Genomic DNA, 22491 nt, shown 5'->3' on the forward strand with positions numbered 1-22491 from the left:
TTGATTTTAATTTCTCAGTGGAAAAAAGTTTTAACTATACCTCTGAGGGGAAAGATGGACACAACACAGATATCCAATAGCAGGGGCAAGGTTAAATTAATTAATTTATATTTACTTGACAGAATATGACTAGCCATTAAAAATGATATATATGAAGAGCATGCTGTGACATGAGAAAGTACTTATTATATTTTATCAATAAAACATACAATTAAAAATAACACCCACTTATTTACAACTTTGTAAAATACACACATACCTAAAATGATAATTATTTGTCAAGGCAGTAGATTTAAGAGGATCATGATTTCTTAAATACCACACTTACATGTATTATATACACAATGTATATAAAAACAGAAAATACAGATAAGCAAAAAGAAGAAAATTAAAATTAAAATTACTTAGAATTCTACCAGTGAGTTTTTCATATTTTGTAATTATCAAGTCTGGTACTTAAAAATAAATTACATAAAAAAAGCTTGCTTCTGGTAGTCTGGTCTTTCAAATTAATGTGTATACCATTTCAAAAACATAATAAAATATAACCTATCATCATTATCTTTGCAATTTTTTTTATTTTCTGATATTCTCACATTGTTCAAATAGAACTGACTTTGATTTGCAAGTTTTGTAACTCTTTGGCATATTTGTGGACAACCTGGATCTTTGCTGAGCTGACTTATATTAGTTTACTACTCTGATTCCAGTGATCCAGACCCATGAGACTCACCAGAGACAGCTGAAAATCTTCAGATCTGTAGTTTGGTTCCTTCCCCTTATGAGGTGCAGATGTAAAACAAACAAAAAATCCTGAATAAACCATCAGGCAGACAGACAAATGGACACACACATGCCTGCCTGTTTTCAGAGTTTGTCATCTCAAGTGTGGAGGTGGTTGTGGCATTTAGAATTTATACAGAACCTGCCATTTGGGGGAAAGTGTTCTTTCCTGAATTGCTTCATTTAGTTTGGGATGCATGTAATCCATTCCTTCTAAATGATGCTAGAGTCATATGTGCAGTGTTTGAAGAGGGATGTATATGAAAGTAATTAGAAAGTAATTTGAGATCCTGCTCTAATGAAGAACACCAGCCAGACAATTGACGAATTTAGATTAGTGTTTAGTATATGCCACATGCAGCAATGACATATTTAAGTAGTATATGTACCAATCTATAATGATGTTTCTATATGTAAGATCTTGTGTATTTTTTTTCTCTCACAGGGTAATAAGAGATTTGTTTTTAAGTTGTAATGGAGTAAATCAAATAATTGAATTAAATTATTTAGATGGTATTCGAAGTCATTCCCTAAAAGCATTTGAAACTCTGATAATCGGCCTAGGGGAACAACAAAAAGATTCTTCAATTCCAGCTATTGATGGGATAGACGTCGAACAGAAGGAATTGTCATCTTTAAATGTAGGTACTTCTTTTCGTAACCAGCAAGCTTACTCAGATTCTCCTCAGAGTCTTAGCAAATTTTATGCCAGCCTCAAAGAAGCCTATCCGAAGAAACGGAAGTCTGTTAACCAGGATGTTCATATCAACATGATAAACCTGTTCCTCTGTGTGGCATTCTTATGTGTAAGTAAGGAAGCAGAATCTGATAGAGAGTCAGCCAATGATTCAGAAGATACTTCTGGCTATGACAGTACAGCGAGTGAACCTTTACATCATATGCCACCATGTTTATCTCCCGAGAGCCTGGTCTTGCCTTCTCCCGAACATATGCACCAAGCAGCAGATATTTGGTCCATGTGTCGTTGGATCTACATGTTGAGTCCTGTTTTCCAGAAACAGTTTTATAGGCTTGGTGGTTTCCAGGCTTGCCATAAATTAATGTTTATGATCATACAGAAACTGTTCAGAAGTCATGAAGAGGAGCAAGGGAAAAGGGAAGGAGGCCTAAATGTACATGAAAACCAAGATGTAAGTAGAACTTCTCAATCTGAGATCACCACGAAGGAAGATTTATTATCTTTAACTGGAAAAAGAAACCCCACACCATCAGAACTGGGTAGCCTAAACAAGAGTGCTGACAGTGTAAGTAAATTAGAGTCACAGCATATTTCTTCCATAAATGTGGGACATATTTCAGCTACTGAAGCTGCTCCTGAGGAAGCAAAGGTATTTACGAGTCGACAAAGTGAGACATCACTTCAGAGCATACGACTTTTGGAAGCCCTTCTGGCCATTTGTCTTCATAGCGCCAGAGCTAGTCAGCAAAAGATGGAATTAGAGTTACCTAATCAGGTAATAACTTATCCTTTGTTCAGCTTTATATATATGTATTTATTTATTTCAAAGTTCTAACATAAAACTATTGTCATTTTGTTTTTCCAAAGATTCTAAGTTTTGAGAAGCTCTTGTATGCTTAGCACAGCACCAGGTACCGTGGAGGACAGAGGAATACCTGACCCAGTTCTTGCCCTCAAGACGTTTAGAGTTTAGTTTGGAATGCAGAATCCACATGTGTCGAAGTTACCAATCCTAAAAGGCATTAGATACAGATCATGTGTCAGATGAGTAATGATGGACTTTGTGTTTCAAAGTTCAGACTTTATAATCTCAGTGTGGTGCTGTTTGGTGCCCTGCTCAGATCCCCTTTACTAAGCTGATACACCCATCTGCCATTTGCTACCAGGACTCACATCTGAGTTATCGCCCAAGGATTGCCGTTAGCTCATGGGAGACGACCCTTCTATAGATGCCTGAGAAGGATGCTTATAGCCAGTGATGGATGGCTATAGCTCTGTGGAGTGGGGACAGTCTTTGTGGTACAGTTCAGGCTCCAGAGCTTCCCATGGAATTAGGCTGGAGCCAAGCATTCATTCTGAAACCACATTTTTGCCTGGATATCCACCCCCCCCAACCCCAATATATTCTGCTTCCCTCAAGACCTTACAGATTTTTCCTGAGAACATTCCTCAGCTAAAAAGGGAATCCTCAGTTTCAGGCCCTGCTTCTAAGAAAACTTCAAATGTGGTAGACCCCCTGTTAATAACTCATCACTAACTGTTGGGTCAGCCAGCAGGCTCTCCATACTGCTGTTCCTGTCTCCCTCTTTCCTCCTATCTAAAAAATCTTGATGTCTCCATGTTGCTCACAGTTAAAAATCCAAATGCTTTAGGATAGCATACAGAGCCCTTCAGTGTCTTGTGTTTACTTCCTTGCCTAGCCTCATGTCCTGCCATTGTTCACCATGCTGCCCATCAACCATACGGAGCTAGCCGGCTGTTTCTCAAGATGCCACTCCTTGTTATTCTGAACGTGTTCTTCTGCCTAGCACACTCTCTTCCTCTGCCTCTAGGCCTGCTGTCTACTACTTGTTCTTCATTGTCCATCTCATACAACCCTCCCCTGGGACACTTGGCAGGTCCCTCAGGCACCTTCTGTCTTTTTGTTTCTCCGAGAACTTTGTTTATAGCTCTAGTGTGGTCATCATCATACCTTGTCTACATATATCTGTTTCTTACACCAGACTGAGGGAATTCCTTAAGGGAGAAGTCAGCTTCATATCCATCTTTTGGCCTCATCACCTAATGTAGGGACATAGGCAAGCAGCAAGAGTTTCCTTCAAAGACAGAAGGGAGGGAATAAAGAAGGGAGAGAGAGGAAAGGATTGGAATATAAGTACTTCTTAGAGTCTTACCGAATCTCTAAGCATAAGGCATTTGTAAAATGTAGAGATGGTTAATCAAAACTCTGAAGTTTCAACTAATCTCTTTTGTGTATGATACAGTTAATTTGTGATCCATTGAAATTCAGAATGAAATCAGATGAGTGAAGCATTTGATAAATAAAATGTTACTGTGAATTGTAACAGTAGGTATTTGTATAAGAGCTAGATATTTATAGTCCTTTTAATTTCATATCTACTGCAAATAAATGGACTAGCTTTCTCCTTATTAAGCAAATATTATTTATTTTGTCACTGTTTAATTTTTTAAAGCATGTTATTAATATTCTTAGTATCCTTTATTTTACCTTAGAACTTGTCTGTGGAAAACATATTGTTTGAAATGAGGGACCATCTTTCCCAGTCAAAGGTGATTGAAACAGAATTAGCAAAGCCTTTATTTGATGCCCTGCTTCGAGTCGCACTGGGGAATCATTCAGCAGATTTTGAACACCATGATGCTATGACTGAGAAGGTATGGAGATGATCCAGTTGTGTTGTTTGGGTATGACTAGCAGAGGCAGACGTATGTGGGATGCGACTAGGGCCCTGATGAATGTGGTTAGGACACATGGGCCAGGATTTGGTCAGGTGAGTTCTGGGGGTCGTATCTCCGTCTTGTGGGTTGGATAGTATTTACTCAGTGCCCTATCATAAAAAACAGGAGAGCAACGTGACATGCTTTTTTTCATCTAATCTGGCAATTTACTAAGAGTTATTCTCAGTGAGATAGAAATTTATTATTTAATTTAATAAGTCTTACATGTAACTGATAGTTTATTAAATGATAATGTAGGGATGGTGATGACTCAGGTATCTTTTCTGATCCTATATTGGTACAGTTAATATTTCCAGAACCTTCTATTCAATTTAATTTTAAATCACTCAACATAAAAATGACTAGTACTTGCATAGAAATTAGCAGTCATAGTTTTTAAGTTAACATTTTTTTCTAAAAGAACTATTTTAATTTTTTTCTTGAAACTGTGATGCGTGTTTAGTTCACTACCCTCTTCTTTTACGTTTCTTTTACCCTTAATTGTCCTTTATCTTTATGTAAGTTCTTAGTAAAACTGTCCTTTATCTCTATGTAACTTCTCTCTTAATTTCACAGTCTAGCCATATATATGACATTTTATAATCTTCTGCCACAATATTTTATGTTGCTGTTTGTAATAACTTGAAAAAACTTACTGAAATAGCAACTGATGTCTTTATCATATTCCTGAATCAATTGGTTTACTGGAAAATGTTAAAATACTACTTTATTCTACCTTTTATTAATGTTGCAGTGATAAAGTACTCTGAGATGCTTTCAGTGAAAATGTGTCCCAAAGTGAAGATATTGGTAGCATTTTTATAAGAAAAGGAAGATTTCATGCTGCAGGATATTGCACCAGAAGTTAATGCTGAAACTCTTGATTTCTGAAATGCTTGTGTATAGACAACTGGATTCTGAAATTTTAAAATTAATCCCTTTGAACAATTTTTATGTCTCCTCTGGTTATCTAATTTATGAAACATTTTATTTATAAAAATCCTATGGAAAAGTCTTTTTACATGAACAAATGTGTAAAAATAGTATTTATTTGCTAGCATTAAGTTGTAAGAAGTATAATTCTACCTCATTGTGGTTTTTAGTCATTTCCTATTGTAAAACTAAAGTGAAATTTCATAGACTTCTTTTTCAGTAAAACTGAAATGACCTATAGCTTCATCTGTTAGAGACCCCCATTTCTGAGGTGTTAATAAAGTTGAGAGATTCTGGAAAATTTTGCTGTGTGAATTTCATAATTTATAGTGCTTCATATTGATTCCTGAGGTTTTTTTCTTAAAGAAAACACTGAAGCTGTCTTTAAAATGATTTTTTTTTTTAAATTTTATTTATTTATTTGACAGAGAGAGAGAGACAGCGAGACAGGGAACACAAGCAGGGGGAGTGGGAGAGGGAGAAGCAGGCTTCCCACTGAGCAGGGAGCCTGATGTGGGGCTCGATCCCAGGACCCCGGGATCATGATCTGAGCCGAAGGCAGACGCTTAACGACTGAGCCACCCAGGCGCCCCCTTAAAATGATTTTTGAGTAATAAACATTCTATTACCAATCATGAGCAAACATTACAACTTTTGCCTTCTAATTGCACTGATCTTATAGAGTCATCAATCTGAAGAATTGTCATCCCAACCTGGTGATTTTTCAGAAGAAGCTGAGGACTCCCAGTGTTGTGGTCTCAAACTTTTGGTCGAAGAAGAAGGCTATGAAGCAGACAGTGAGAGCAATCCTGAGGATAGTGAAACCCGAGATGATGGTAAAATATCACTGAAATACTTGTGATTGGATTTGCAAATCAGATTATTAATTAGCAAAATGGTTACGGTAATACTATAGAATTTTGTATTGCCTTGCAATTTAAAAAGTGCATTTCTTTGATTTTATTTGATCTTGACAATAGATTCTGGTGTTTCTATAGTCAACGTAAAACAGATATATTTTGTTATTGCCAACATTGACTGAATACCTGAGAATACAAGGTAGAGTCCCTGCTTTCATCGATACTCCAGTAGAAAAAACAAACAGGAGGTGTCAGAAGTGAACAATATGAAGAAATAAAACAGGGTGATGTGATAGTGATTGGGTGGTCAGAGAAGGCCTCACTGAAGATGTTTGGTTTATATTGAGGCCTACATTTTTTAAAAAAACTATCCAGACAGATACTGACAGGAAGAGCATTTCAGGCAGTTTGTTATAAAGATTGATTAATATAAGGAATACAGACATCTTTTTGTGACGTCCAAGGATGCTGCAGCACAGATTTCTTCTTAGCTCACCGCAACCCAACCTGTCCCTAGGATTGCATATGATCCTTTGTCTCTGGGTTTAAAACTTGGGTAGAACAGAATAGATGGGTTGATTGGAACCAAGAGCTTTCTGGAAGGCTCCATCTTTTTAATGTTGACCTTATGACCATCCCAGTACTGCTAGTCTTCACTAAGTTTCCAGCAGCTTGTCTTCCTCAGTCTGTTTTCTCTTCCCCATTGCGTGAAGGCATAATCATGGATGTCCTAACAGAAGGGCTTGATGGACCCATAGCAAGTATTTGTTCATTTGTGTATAATAAAGAGAGTGAAAAGAACAAAAGCACAGCCACAAATTGAAAGAAGCTATGTATGTATATATGTATATGTACACACACACAGGTATTCATGTAGCTTACTTGATTTATGAAACTATTCTTGTTTGTTTCCAGTGTTGTTAAGAAATAATTGACATACATCACTGTATAAGTTTAAGGTATGCAGCGTGATGGTTTGATTTACATATATTATGATGACCACAATAGTATAAGTTAACATCCATCATCTTATATACGTACAGTAAAAAGAAAAGAAGAAAAAATTTCTCCTTGTGATGAGAACTTTTAGGTTCAATTCTGCTGACTACTTTTTTATGTATCACATGTCAGTGTTAACTGTAGTCCTCATGTTGTCCATTACATCCCTAGTGCTTATTTGTCTTGTAGTTTGTCTGGAAGTTTGTACCTTTTGACCACCTTCCTCCATCTCCTCCCACCCCCACCTTCTGAACAAGTGCTTTTGAAAAAATATTAGTTCAATGGTGTAGGTTTTATCAGTGTACTGACATTTTATAATGACAGACTTCCTCCTTTTTATAGGTTTGCTGATTAGATCTTATTCTAAAGAACTCTGGTCTATGTAGACATTTATAAATTTCTTAACTAGATGAACATTTTTTAAACAGCACGGCAGTCACTTTTAAGAGCACGCCAGTCAAATTTTCCAAAATGTAATATTCTGTGACAGTGTCTGTCTGTTTCTCGCTTATGAGGAAGACAAAGTATAGAATTCCTCCAACCAATAACTGAACCTATTATTTTCACAGAGATCTGAGCAGGCAAATGGTGAACTAGCCTGTGATTTAAGTATTTTGGGGTCAGAAAGTTTGGGATAGTGTTTTTTCCCACTTGTGTCAGAGAAAATGTGTTAAATCTATACCACATGTCTATAAAAGTTACTGTTGATATTTGTAATTCTATTGAAGATATCAAAATTACTTTTAAGCTACTCATTTATCTTCAAAATATCCGCAAGACTGGATTATCCAGGATACTTATTGTAATCAAAAGTCGCCTTGTAGGAAAAGGCTGTGTGAGAATCTTCTTATAAAGAGCACTTTGCCACAAGATCTCCTAAATGTTAAGTGAGATTTGAAATGTTTATTGAGTGTTTAGGGAATAAAAATCATCTTTTCTTTTCCTCTTTCAGGTGTAGATTTGAAGCCTGAAGCAGAAGTTTTCAGTGCATTAAGCAGCCCAAAGGACTTGCTTGAAAACCTCACTGAAGGGGAAATCATATATCCTGAGATTTGTATGCTGGAATTAAATTTGCTTTCTACTGGTAAAGCCAAACTTGATGTACTTGCCCATGTATTTGAGAGTTTTTTGAAAATCATCAGACAGAAGGAAAAGAATATTTTTCTACTCATGCAACAGGTAAAAGAAGCATTTAGTTAAATGTGGTGAATATTTATCACACACATGCCCCAATCACTCATCTCTTATTTAGAACCCAACTTGTCTGAAAATTATTTGAGATGATTATTTATCTTTTATCATAACTTAGATATGTTTTTATGTACAAGTGGTATTCTAAAAATCTTCTGATTCCATAGTTCACTAAAGCAGCATAAAAAATGTCATTGGCTAACTAATCCTTGTATATTTCTGAGAATGGGCAATATTTTGTAAATTACACTTAATATATAGTCATTGTTTTTGAAAAACCAGAAAACCAAAACAGTATGAAAAAAATAAATGTATAAACCACCTAAAAAAAAAAGAAAATGAAAAGTATGTAATTGTACACATAGCATTCTTCCCAGTTACTTGAAAATATTTATTTATGTATATACAGTAGAGTATCAAATCATTTATTATGACGTTACAGTTGCTTCATGCTTTCATGAGGTAAGAAATTTAATTTCTTATGTTTTGTTTTTTAATCTTCAGGGAACTGTGAAAAATCTTTTAGGAGGGTTCTTGAGTATTTTAACACAGGCTGATTCTGATTTTCAAGGTGCGTTGAAACTGTTAGTTTTACACAATAGCTTTGAAATTATTTTGTTGTTATGTGAAATGAAGAGTTGATAATAATGACTTCCATTGGATAGTGCCCTGTGATTTCAAAAGTAGCTTTATATGCATCATCTCTTTTGTTCGATAGACGTAGCGTAAGTATCTTGATTTTATAGAGAGGACTGTCTAGATTCCAAGGGATTGAGTGAGTTGTTCAGGGTCATGTACACAGAAGTGGTCTTGCAAGGACTGTTCCCCAGTCTAAGTATTGTGTTCCTGCTTTATCAGACATTGAGTCCACTTTCCACTCTGTACTTTCATAGACATTTGAGGAATTCATAATGAATATATAATATGGCAACATATAATAGAAACTTCAATTTTAGTTGGAGAAGTCTAACATACATGAAACATTAATTCAGGTTTGTCAGATGTTTCTTCATGATTAAATTCGAGTGATGCATTTTTGGCAAACAACTCATAAGTGACGTTGTGCCTTTCATAGTGCATCATATTGTGGTTCCTGATGTCCATATCTTATTACTGTGATCATTTGGTTAAGGTGGTGTCTTGCCTGGTTTCTCCATTGTAAAGTTACTGTTTTCTCTTTATAATTAGTAAGTATCTTGTGGGGAGATAACTTGAGATTATGTAAATATTTTCTTTTCATCATACTCGAACCCACTAATCCTCAGCACCCATTGATGATTCTTGACTGAAATTGTTAGTACTGTGGTATTTGCCAAATAGTGATTTTCCATTTCCATTACTCCTTTTATATTTATTCAGTAAAGAAAAGCTTTTCCTTCTCCATTTACTTATTTAGTGTATGGGTATGTTTATATTTATTGTGGTGGACACTTAGTGGGTCCTTTAGATCTGAAGACTTATTTCTAGCTTAGCTCTGAGAAATTCTATTACATTACCTCTTTTTAAAAAATATTTATAGCACTGTTTTTTTTTTTAAAGATTTTATTTATTTACTTGACAGAGAGAGACACAGTGAGAGAGGGAACACAAGCAGGGGGAGTGGGAGAGGGAGAAGCAGGCTTCCCGCGGAGCAGGGAGCCCAATGCGGGGCTCGATCCCAGGACCCTGGGACCATGACCTGAGCCGAAGGCAGACGCTTAATGACTGAGCCACCCAGGTGCCCCTTACATTACCTTTTAATAACAGTTTTATTGAGAGAGAATTTATATACTACACAGTTTACCCATTTAAAATATACGTTCAGTGTTTTTTAGTGTATTTGCAGAGTTGTGCAACCATCACCACTTACTTGCTCTTACGAATAGTGCTATGAACACTCATGTACTAGTTTCTATATGGACATGTGTTTTCATTTCTTTTGGGTCCAGTGGTAACTCTGTGTATAATCAGATGAGGAACAGCCAGAGTGTTTTCCAAAGTGGCTGTGTTATTTTGCATTCCCACCAGCAGTATATGAGGATTCTAATTTCTTTACATCCTTGCTAACACTTGTTATGACCTGTCTTTTTGGTTGTATCCATCCTAGTGGACCTGCCATGTTATTCTCATTGTGGTTTTGATATGTATTTTCCTGATGGCTAATGTTGTTATGCATATTTTCATGTGCTCATTGGCCATCTGTGTATCTTCCTTGGATTTCTTTAGAGAAATTTCTGTTCAATCCTTTACCCATTTTTAAATTGGGTAATTTGGGGTTTTAGTCATTGAATTTAAGAATTTTTAAATATATTCTAGATAAAGGCCCCTTATCAGATGTGTATGATTTGAAATATTTTCTCCCAATCTGTGGCTTATCTTTTCACTCTCTTGGTGATGTATAATTGAAGCACATTTTTTATTTTGATGAAGTCCAGTTTGTCTGTTTTTGCTTTTGTCACAATGCTTTTGGTGTCATATCTAGGAAGGTCTAACTTACAGTCATAAAGAAAAAATAATTTTCTTCTCTCCACGTTTTCTGTTCTCTTCTTTTTACATTCTAACTGTAATCTTGGGCCTTCCTGGATTGATCCTGCATATGTCTTAGCTTTCCTCTCTCATTATCTACTTCTCTCTTCTTGTACCACGTTTTGGGAGATTTCTTCCATTCTATTCCAACCTTTTGTTCAATTTTTAATTTTGGCAGTTATCTTTTAATATTTAGGAGCTTCTTTTTGTTTGTCTTCTGGCTATTCCATTTACATATAAGGATATAATATCTTCTTAAGTATATCTGGATTTAGTAATTAACATTTTAGAAAGATCTCTACCCTAAATTATTTATTTTTTCTCTGGGGTTAGTTTATCAATTTGTTTGTCTTTTATATCTTGGTTTTTCTTGTTTATGTTGCTGATTCTCAAATATTTTGTGAACCTGTTTTGCCCATTTCTATTTAAGAAAGCTGTTGGAGCTAATGTTGTAAATTTGCTTTCCTATTTGGCATCTTCCCTGAATGGGCAATCTGTTGGAGAGCTCTGTGTGCATGTACCAGTAGATGATAGAGGCTCCCCAAATACCATAATAAAAAGAGCTTCACTTGGGTGGGCCGTTAGGGCTACTCTTACCTCATATGGCATTTTCTGTACATTAGAAAAATATGTACTCCACACCTAGGGCTTGGCTAGTGAATAGTGTCTTTGTGCAAGAGAAAGTCATCCCTTCATCCAGGCAACACAGCCCAATGCCAGGATGCATGGCTTGGTGAATACCATTCCAGTTTTCTTTTAGCCTATATTTTTTCCCTTGGTGAAGCAACTTGGCCCATCTGCAGACTGTACATGTATGCCTGGTAGCCTGATGCTAATGTCCCATGGTCCATCTCAGCCTTTGCCTGGCAATCCAGTGAGTTTCTTTAAACAGTTACCAGGCTGGGGGCATAAAAGTAAAAGCTGAGCTATCTGTGCTCTGTATTCAGAATCAAGGAGAGTGGTAGGTGTTTGCAGACAGACCTTGTATTAATCCCTGCATTTGTAGCCCCCTCCTTACTTCCTCTCCAGAATGTAGACAGGCAGATGGGCTCTCCACTTCTTGGAGCCCCTTTGTAATTCAAAGAGATTCGAAACTGCAGCTTTCTCTTTTATCTCTCTGCCCTTCCATCTTCAAGAAATATTTTTAAATCTGATGTGCCCCTGGCGCCCAGTTGACTCCCCCACTTTTTTTGCTGTTACGAATTTCTTTCTTTTTGTAATTCTTATACTTTTAGTTGAGTGGATTTGCAGTAGTAGACAAAGGCAAATTTATATAAATATATATATATTCATTCCCTCATTTTGAACTGGAACCTGCTAGTTTTGAACAGAAAAAAAAAAAAGGCTAAGTGCATACATACACTTTACCTTGATCATATTAACTTTATCCCCCAACCCGTGATTATCTAACACTTTATTTGTAGTATTTTTTTTTTAATCAGAATCCTAGTTAGGTTCATACATTACAATTAGCAGATATATCTCAGATCTTTTAATCTGTAGATGTCTACTCCCCCCCACCCCCTTGCCATTTTTTTTGTTGAAGAAGCCAGGTCATCTATCATGAGGCATCTCCTGCATTCTGTATTTTGGCAATTATGCCCCTGGGACGTTGTTTAATATAATCCTCTCTATCTTATATTTCCTTTAATTGGGAGTAAGATCTAGAAACCTAATTAAATTCGGGTTCCATTTTTTGACCAGAGTATCTTACAGGCAGGAGTCTGCCTCCGTCAGAGGCACATAATGTCTGATTGTCTCTCTTTGGAGGATGCTAGGAGCCATGGACGGTCATAGCCTAGGGACTTGCAAAATGGTTACATGCTGTCATTTCATCTTCTTGGATAAACTGAATACTTAAAACTTGCTCTCATCAACTACTTGGTTATTCTAAGGTATAATTCATAAAGGAAAGGCAGGAGAAATAATTATTTTCCTTTATTTCCTAGTTTTCATAGTTCTTACTTGAAAACCTTTCATGGGTTCATGTTACTTATAGGATAAAGTCCATGCTATTTTGTAGTCTTGTTGTGAGTTTCTTTCCAGATATACCTACTATTTCACTACCACATCAGTTCACGCTTCTACAAAACATGGTGCTGAAGCAGGGCTTCTGTCCTCAGCTTGCACATCAGGATTATTTCTGTCATATCTAAAATGGAGATAATATTTCATTTTTAGGACTTTTTTGGGTGAGGATTAGCTGAGATAATGCATAAATATACTTTGAACACTATAATGTGTGTTACAAATATTAGTTACTTTATTCTAAAAAGTTCTATGAATTTATGTACTACCCATTATATTTTATTCTAAACCCCACAATGGAATGAGGAAAGTGTTCAAAATAATTGTTTGTGATATTTAAGTATTTTCATAATCTTTAATATTTACACTTACATATATGTCATCTAATTTAGAAAGTAGTACTTATAATTTAAACAGTTTCAAGATAAGGTAGCAGACTATTTTATGGTAACTGACAGTGTCAACTTCTTTAACAAATACTGTATTAATTTATGCTTCTTTAAATAATAACTCTCCTGGGAACTAACCAATCTTTAAGAAAAGTGTTTTTTTTTTTTGTCAGTGGGTTGGTTTGCATTTAATCGTATTGCTATTTTTTCAGCACATTTCTGGATTATTAGTTGTTTATAATCCATTGAAGATGTGACAGTAGTATTTGATCTCTTCCAGTGAAATTGTCTGGAACCTTTAATTATGTATTGGCTTTAATTTTTTTCCCTCTATCTTTCTTTAATTTAGCATGCCAAAGAGTGTTGGTGGATCTTTTGGTATCTTTGATGAGCTCAAGAACATGTTCGGAAGAGCTAACCCTTCTTTTGAGAATATTTCTGGAGAAATCTCCTTGTACAGTAAATATGCTATAATTAAAAATTTTTTTCACTGGTACCTAATAGAGTATTTTTAAAATGATTTGGGAATCACTAAGCTCTCTCTTTTAATGTGGTAATTATTATGCAGTCAACTCCATGTTATTATGGGTAAAGTTCTCGATCATTTTATTATTTGCACATATTTTAACTGTTTCACTTCTGTTTTGGCTAACCAGTCATATCACTGGGCTCATAGTTCCATTGCCTCATCCCACTCCCAGTCATAGTGTTTAAGAAATGCTAAATAATTTTGATTACTAAAGAGAACTTAATTATGAGTAGTTTGTACCATTTTAAGGATTATCCTCTTTTTAGGAAATTATTATCTACCCTTCTGGTATCTTCTATCACTTCTTTCCATTGGTGTAGCTTAGTGACTTTTCAACTGTTCTTTGCTGAGAAACTCATTTTTATAATAAAATTTTGACTAAAGGATAAGCAAATAAAACAGAAAAGTTTGGAGATACTTTCTCTGAAGCAAGGTCGAATGTTCCTGAGCCCTGCCCATTTCACCACCCTACTCCAGCTTGTGGACCCTGACGGGTTCTGTGGAACACAGGGTTAACAGACACTAATGTAGACACTTGATAAGTGACTGTATTTATGGAATGTTTCTTTTACTTTCCCTGAGTGCAGTTCTCATTATCATCATCAACATTAGGTGTTATTTTTTGTGTAGGACATACACTAGGCAGGATATGGGACTAAGTTTCTCTTCTCTACTTTACTTCTCTCCTTAGTCATTACTTTTCTCTTTAAATGCTCTTTTCCTCTCTTATCTTTTCTATAATTCTACATTTCAACTTAACCCAAAATTTGTAATTTATGAATAAAACCTAAAAACCCTTATTTTGGTTACCAAAAACAGATGAAAGAAAATTTATTTGATTAGGGAAAAGTCATGTAAAATAAGTTGGAAAGTATTGAGCCACTCAATTTTATGAAGTCAGTCATACTATAAATATCATTCAGAATCTGAAGAATTTGTAAGGTCTCTGGTTCTATCCCTCACTTCAAAATAATTGAGAGAAGCAACTATAGCCTACTAGGAAATAAACATCTTTCTTTGGTAGAAATTATTCTGGATATAATTATTGTAGTTAATATCTAACTTAAAACCAAACTCATAACTTTTAGGGTTGTACCAAAAAAGCACCTAAATCTAAAATTAACTGCAAGAGTTATGCATTTTAAGAATAAAATCTCTATTTCATATCTTATGAACATTTTATTTTATTTTATTTTTAAAGATTTTACTTATTTATTTGAGAGAGAGAGAATGAGAGATAGAGAGCACGAGAGGGAAGAGGGTCAGAGGGAGAAGCAGACCCCCTGCTGAGCAGGGAGCCCGATGTGGGACTCGATCCTGGGACTCCGGGATCATGACCTGAGCCAAAGGCAGTCGCTTAACCAACTGAGCCACCCAGGCGAACATTTTAATGGTATGGTAGATAGGAAGATATTTAACTAGGAATGCTGATATGTGTGTGGGTATGCTTGGACTTTCCTTTATAACCTGAATTTCAAAATTATGTACCTTGTGCATCTTATGTACATAATCGTAACACTATTTTTCTTTTTCTCTAGGAATTTCTTCTTCTGGGTATTCTGAAAATTATTGAAAGCGACATTACGATGAGCCCTTCCCAGTACCTAACCTTCCCTCTCCTGCATACTCCAAATTTAAGCAATGGCGTTTCATCACAAAAGTGTCCTGGGATTCTAAACAGTAAGGCCCTGGGATTATTAAGAAGAGCACGGAGTTCCCGGAGCAGGAAAGAGGCCGAGAGTGGAAGTTGCCCCCAGCATCTGCTCTCCTCTTGGCACGTAGCCCCGGTCCACTTGGCCTTGCTGGGCCAGAACTGCTGGCCCCACCTGTCGGAAGGCTTCAGCGTCTCACTGTGGTTTAATGTGGAGTGTGTCCACGAAGCCGGGGGAACCACGGAGAAAGGAAAGAAGACCAAGAAAAGAAATAAATCCTTAATTTTACGGGATAGTAGTTTGGATAGAACAGGTATGATGTTCCTGGTATCTGTTACCTGGTACCCTAAGCCTTTTCAGACGGCAATTTTGGTTCAGCTTTAAGAATACGGTGATGTTCTCCCGTGCTCTGAGTATGTTCTTCACCCTAAGTGCCTTAGTGATGGCAGACCCTGACTTACCAAAGCCTCGGGTGTCAGATAGCCTTGAAAACTTCATGTGCTTGTATATTTTTGCCTTGGGACTGGGGAGTAGGGGTGCTGCGGCAGTGGGACCGCTGCATATCCAAATGCCCTGGGGGTCACCAGCCCCATTTCCTGCCTCTTCCCTGGTCCCGTGACTGGATTGGGGTGACTCCTGATGTTAGAGAAGGACAGGATGCAACCTTAGAGCCACCTTTCCGTCCTTCTGCTCCCTACGCCCCAGCCCCTGCGAGCCCCATTTCATCTCCTTTCCCTCTTGTGGTTCAGCTCTCCTCCTCCAGCCGCATCTTACCTCTGCGCCCCTCTCCTAGCTCCTGTCGCCGAATGTCTGGATGCGTCAGCCTTTCTCCGGAGTTAGACTCATTCCCATTCCAGTGCTTTCTATAACTGATCAAATCCCTTTTATGCTTTCACAAAACTGTGTCTCATTCTTCGTATGACGAGGGCAGGAAAAATCTGTTTACTATAAAGCAGTTTATGGTGGTGAGAAGCAATGCAGAGCTAATTGTTAGGGGTCATGGGATGAATGAAGTCACTAGAGGAGGCAGATGGTTAGGGGTTTATGCTTATATGGCGATCCTGGCCTCCGGAGCTCTTCATTGCATGGAGCTTACACACCCCACTGGCGCCCTGCTTCAGAACACGAGGCCTTCAGGGCAGGTCCTCTGCCGCTGACTCACAGATAGAAAGGGAAATCCTTAATGACACTCTCAAGACTGAAGGGTGGGAAAGGGCACCTGATATCCACAGCTGGAGCTCTGCATCCACTTCTCCAGACACATTTCTGTGTTATTAGCACAGCATACTTATGTCCTTTTGTGGGTTAGTCTAGGAAGGCAAACTTTTTAAAAACTTAGGTAGCTTTAGCATTTCTTTTGTGAATCAAATTTTGCCACCTGAGAATGATAGCTCCGAAGCGACATCCACGTGACTCTGTGGATGCTGACACTGTCTCATGTGCAGTGGGTGCTCTCTGGATGGGCGTCACTTTGCTCAGCTCTTTGTACACACATTTTAAATCCTCACAACAATTCAGTAAGGTAAGTGCTCATGCTGGCCATATTTGCAGATGAAATCAGCCTGACCAATTTATATAGCTGGCGAGTGATGGAAAGGGATTTAAGCCCACCTATATTCAATTCCAGAGCTTAAATGTCACCCTGACACTATAAACAGTGCAGATTGCTTTCCCAATGCAAACAGGCTCTTATAAAATGAAATAAGTATACACAATGACCTGAGAAAAGTCAGCATTGGGAAATTTTTAAAAATTTTATCATAAAAATATATTAGAAAACATATTAGAAAGATGACTCTGTGTAAACATTTTAAAAGAACATTTAAAAAATAGTGTATATACCAAAATTTTGAAGGGAGTGATGAAGAAAATATTATAGTGATAATGCATCCTTTCCTGCTAAACCTACTTAGTGACATTGAGTAAGTTATTGAACCTCTCAGCACCTCAATTCTGTCACCCTCTTAATGGGGACAATAAAATTTACCTCATAAGATTATTGTGAGAATTAAGAAATATTTGTCGTATTCCTACTTTACAGTACCTGCGTACACAGTGGTTTTTGTTCTAGTCTTTTAGTACAAAGTCAGATTTGATATGGAAACGTTAGTATCATATCAGCCATGAATTCTCTATACATCTCATATCTTGGGCAGTAGTACCCAAAATAATCAATGAATTTAACTCTTCCTTTTAAAGACTACTATTGTTTAGGGGGAGTATTCTGAAAAATTGGTAGTGGTATAAACCAGTTGAAAAATGGCAACAAATATATATACAGTCTAGTAACTGTATATATCTATATATCATCTTCTCTGAAAGGCAAATCGATTTAAAGATAAAGCATATGGCATTACATCAGCTTGCCTTAGAAAACATTTTAGAGTTTCAGAATCACTTAGCAATTATATTTAGGGATCTATCAGGAATATATTTATTGATTTTTTAAAGATCATGCTATTATAACAATTATAGGATGATTTTGGTAGTGCCATGTGACAATGGTGTGTGCTCCCTGGGCCGGGGTCCTAACGTCGGAGTGGCCCAATCCAATCAATAAAAGAATTGTGGCACAGATTGTAATAGGTCCCTGCAGTGACATCACAGGGGTTTGTTCATTCCCACAATTAACTGCCAGTTATCATATATTTTGAAACATTTGATAACTTTTAATGCACTCAATTACGGTTTTCACTCGTGGTGCTCTTTTGGAGTTAATGTCTCAACTTTTGGAATATTGTTTGGAACAGGTCAGGTTCAGACATCCAGGTAAATAATTTACTGCAAATGAACAGCCACGCTTTGTGTTCTTTTAAGTTCACTTTTCCACTCAGTTTTTATCAGCTGCTTTACTGATTATTCTAACATCTTTTTATCATAGGGAACAACAGACCAGAAGGTGCAGAGTACATAAGTCCTGGTGAAAGGCTCATAGAAGAAGGATGTATCCATATGATTTCATTGGGATCCAAAGCTCTGATGATCCAAGTGTGGGTTGATCCCCACAATGGCACTTTTATCTTTCGGTATTGATTATCCTCAACACCCCCATGAATAGATCATGTATTTAAATAATTTATATGCTAATAAAGATCATTACAGCAAATCAGGAAAATACTATTTAAAAAGAAGATACATCCTAATAGTTATTAATACCACCTCTGTAGCAATATATTATTCTATCCAAAAATCTATAACTAAACTCTAAAGCAGATTGTGTTAATTCTCAATTAGATTTTAGACCAAATGCTCACTGAATTCTTATCTGTGGAAGTATTCTATCAGATTGCAATCACCCTAAGATGTTATTCTCAGACAGTTGTTTTCCTTGCAGATTATATATTTAATAGCCATTATCTTATAAACTTCAGTTCTTCTTGTAATCTTGTCTTTTTTTCCTATGTCCTTTGTTCACTAGTATAGATACAAATCTTTTACTTGTATTGAGTATGAATAGTATGATGCTATTTTTATAAAATTTAAAACTAAACAAAAATATGTTATCAGGGCATATGTGCTTTTTGTTATAAATGTTACTTGGAACTTTATATACATTGTATCCTAATTCTCTCAGTATCCCTCCAAGTAGGGTAGACCGCCAGTACATCCTGGCATTTAGACATTTATGTACAACATGTATTAATTTTTGTATGAACAAAATATTACATTGTAATTTCTAAAAGGGCAATGTAGAAATAGTAACAATAAAGGGTTTTTTTGCAAATTGAATTCTGAAAATTAATGCCTAAATTATTAACACCAGCAAATGAGCATCATCTATTTTAGCTCATGAATTGAGGTAATAATATAAGAAAATAAGCAGATTTTATGAGGTAAAACAAAGACCTACTGACTTTGCAAGTTAGTTTAAAAATAGAACTGCTTTTTAATCTCATTTAAATATCTAAATTATAGTTATACATTTATTAAAGCTGAGATCAGAAATTCCACGTTTTCAGCCTATACTTTCTTCTTCTTTTGTAGAATGTGCATGGATTCAAATGATGATACAAAAGCTGTTTTACTGGCACAGGTTGAATCACAGGAGAATATTTTCGTCCCAAGCAGATGGCAGCATTTAGTCCTCACCTACTTACAGCAGCCCCAAGGGAAAAAGAATAACCATGGGAAAATCTCCATATGGATCTCTGGGCAGAGGTTTGAAACATTTTTAGTAAACACTTACTAACTTCAGTTACAATTTTAAGTTTAGTTTGTCATAGCTTCTGAAACGGATTACAGAAAACTGTAGATAAAATGTGCTATATGTTAATGCAGGAATCTGTGTCAGAGTTGGATATTTTTCCTACTTACCACTCTAATACAAAATTAATTTCCCATACTATTAACTGTTGAAAATTAATATTTGAGTTTGGGGGCACATACAGAAATCTGGATATTTAGACATTTGTGTAGAAAATATGTTAGATCAAGGAACAGAACCTACAATTTGGTCCTTCAAACCTATACATTTATAAAATGAATCTACAAGGAATTATTTCAACTAAGTGGCTAATTAAGCTAATACCTAAAAATTTTTAAAGGCTAATACCTAAATTAAGTCAGGGTTTCAAAAGAAATTAGAATGACTAGGGAAAAATATAAGCCAGTATGTCAGGTGATAGATTAAGATAGGGTCCTTGAAACATACCCGGTGATAGATTCAGGTATAATACTATGTGATGTTTACTGACCAGGAAAATTGTGGTCAAGTTCATATGAAATATTTTCTGGAATATCTTAATGTAAAATTTAACCCAGAGAGAGCTATAACATATCTTGGATTTATAAGAGTTGGGAAATATTTTATGAATGAAACAACATGAAAGGGGATACAGAATTGGAAACTGGTATAGCTTGGGATGGGGTCAGGCTGGCTGGAAGGAAGATTCTAAGTTGAATAATGAGAAAGAAAGATGAATGGATATGGCAAAGCTACCTGACAAGCAAGCTTTGAATTTCAAGATGAGACATCTAGATATAATCAAACGGACTGTAAAATATTGTATACCTGTTATGTTGCAGACCTTTTGCTAGGTGCATTCTAAACACTATCTCCTAATTCTCTCAAATATCCCTCAAAGTAGATGAGACCACAGAAATAACGTATGCCCTTAGTGTAAATGAACCCATTTTTATTCATTCATTTGTTCATCCATTAAATATGTATTGAGGAATTACTGTGCACCCAGCATGTGCCTGAGGGAAATGGTAAACAAGACTCAAGACTCAAGTTCCATGCCTCCTTGGAGCTCACAGTCTAATGGGGAAGCAGACAACAAGCAAACACAATTAAAAGCATATATACAAATTATGACAGATATTGTGGAGATAAAACAGATCCCTAGAGAGAAAATATCTGGTTTGCTATTTAAGAGGTGGATCAGGAAAGGCCTCTTTGGGAAAGGATTATTTAAGCTGAGACCTCAAGGAGAGATGGAACGTGCTCTGAGCAGTTGGGGGGCCAGGAGGAGGGTGGGAGGGCCTTCCAGGCAGAAGAAAGGGCCCATGGAAACGAAGGGAAGGCTGTGTGCGGGGTCATTGCTGAAAGGGAGGCTATCAAGTTGATGGCTTACAGCTGTCCAGCCTCAATGCTAGAGGAAGGCAGAGGAGAAGGGGCCTGTGAGTGGCCTAGGGAAGTCAGTCCCCAGGGTCCGCCACAGGAAAGAACAGGGTTTGGAAATAAAATCAAGGCTTCAGTTTTTGTGTATTCATTTTAAAAATCCATGGAAATATGTCATTGAAGTTTCCATATGCCAAATAAATATTTTCTGAGAAGTTCTGTCTTCAGCCAAACAGTAAATTTTTTTTCAGAACCTCGAGTTAGATCAGTTAGAGTTGGGGATAAGGCCGTGAATAGTGATTTCTTGAGCTCTCAGCATGTGCCAAGCACTGTATTCAGCCCTTTACACAGATCACCTCAGTTGGTCCTCCTGACAACACCAGGAAGTAGGTATATTGTTTCCTCTATTTTACATATGGGACAATTGGGACCTAGAGTAGGGTAAAGGCATGCCACAAGAATGGGGTACAACTGAAACTCGAACTCAGATATAGCCCATGCTTTAGAACCTGAAGTTTTACCACCCCACAGCCTTTTTCTGAATCAGACCACCTGACAGTTATAGGAGTCATAAACTATGAGACTTGTTCAGAATGAGAGTTTAGATGTTCATTGTAGATGGCTAGCATAGTCACTTAATTCACATATTTCTCCATTACTTTGAAGGAATTTTTTTGCCATTTAATTTGGTACTTATTATGTAGTGATTTCATCTGTTAGTAGAGTGATGAGCAAGTGATCAAGGACAAATATATTATTCCTTTGATTTAAATTTGGTACTATAACTGAACTGAAAGAATAATTTCTATAAATAATACAGTTCAAGAGAACGTTTTTAATAGTACATAATTGACACTAAAAACAAATTATTAACAGTTTATATTGTGATTTGATGTTGAGCACACAAATCTGGTAGGAATATATGGCACACAGTAGATAATATTTGTCGAATTCATCTTGAAAAGCATTCTTTACCCTTAAAAACTGTATTAAGTAATGCTGCCAATAGGTGGCAGTAGTGTTTCAGTCACGGCCATGTATTTGGTTCCAGAAAAGATGCCTGTAATAGAAAATATCTCACTCTAATGTTGTATGTCAGTTAAACCTCAATTAAAAAAAAAAGTTATCTCACATCTTTATCAGAAAATATTTCCATTCAAATAGTTAAATTTACAGGGTAGATATGAAACAGAATGCCTTAGGGAAGAGTTTTCAAATAAATAGATATACCAATGTAGAATTTCTCATTAAGAGCTAACCATGTCACTGTATACTAAGTCTTTATCTTCTTAATAAACTTTACCTTTATAATTTACCTTAATTATCTTACTATGGAGCTTAAAACATTCCCCAAATAGGGGTAGAGCTTGGTACTCTGCACTTCCCTCTGGATGGTGAAATCCTCTCGTCATGTGTCTCTCTTTGAGAAAGTGTTCGTTTACCTTTTCCTACTCTGTCTTTTGTAAGGATTCCTGTGAATACAAAACACTAATCTAAAGCTCTGTGACTGAGCATTGAAAAAACAGAAAATGCAGAAAAGCACTGGCATTTCAGTGGCTAGTCAGAACAAAACCTAGAGACATGATATTCTTTTCTGAGTAGTCTTTGCAGGCTTCATAG

General features: G+C 36.4%; 1 protein-coding gene across 1 annotated transcript in view; it reads left to right on the plus strand.

Annotated features, from left to right (window-relative positions):
* Window positions 1-22491, plus strand: part of LYST (lysosomal trafficking regulator) — a 163660-nt gene that overhangs the window by 44649 nt on the left and 96520 nt on the right. The window contains exons 6-14 of the mRNA XM_025850667.2: window positions 1229-2258; window positions 3998-4159; window positions 5838-5991; window positions 7967-8193; window positions 8710-8776; window positions 13477-13586; window positions 15195-15621; window positions 18190-18334; window positions 19293-19466. Coding sequence (XP_025706452.1) covers window positions 1229-2258; window positions 3998-4159; window positions 5838-5991; window positions 7967-8193; window positions 8710-8776; window positions 13477-13586; window positions 15195-15621; window positions 18190-18334; window positions 19293-19466 — 2496 coding nt within the window. The remainder of the gene's footprint in view (window positions 1-1228; window positions 2259-3997; window positions 4160-5837; window positions 5992-7966; window positions 8194-8709; window positions 8777-13476; window positions 13587-15194; window positions 15622-18189; window positions 18335-19292; window positions 19467-22491) is intronic.

The sequence above is a fragment of the Callorhinus ursinus genome, unplaced genomic scaffold, assembly GCF_003265705.2.
Source record: "Callorhinus ursinus isolate GAN/ISIS: 27379988/994484 unplaced genomic scaffold, GSC_fseal_2.0 scaffold32, whole genome shotgun sequence".
Lineage (NCBI taxonomy): Eukaryota > Metazoa > Chordata > Mammalia > Carnivora > Otariidae > Callorhinus > Callorhinus ursinus.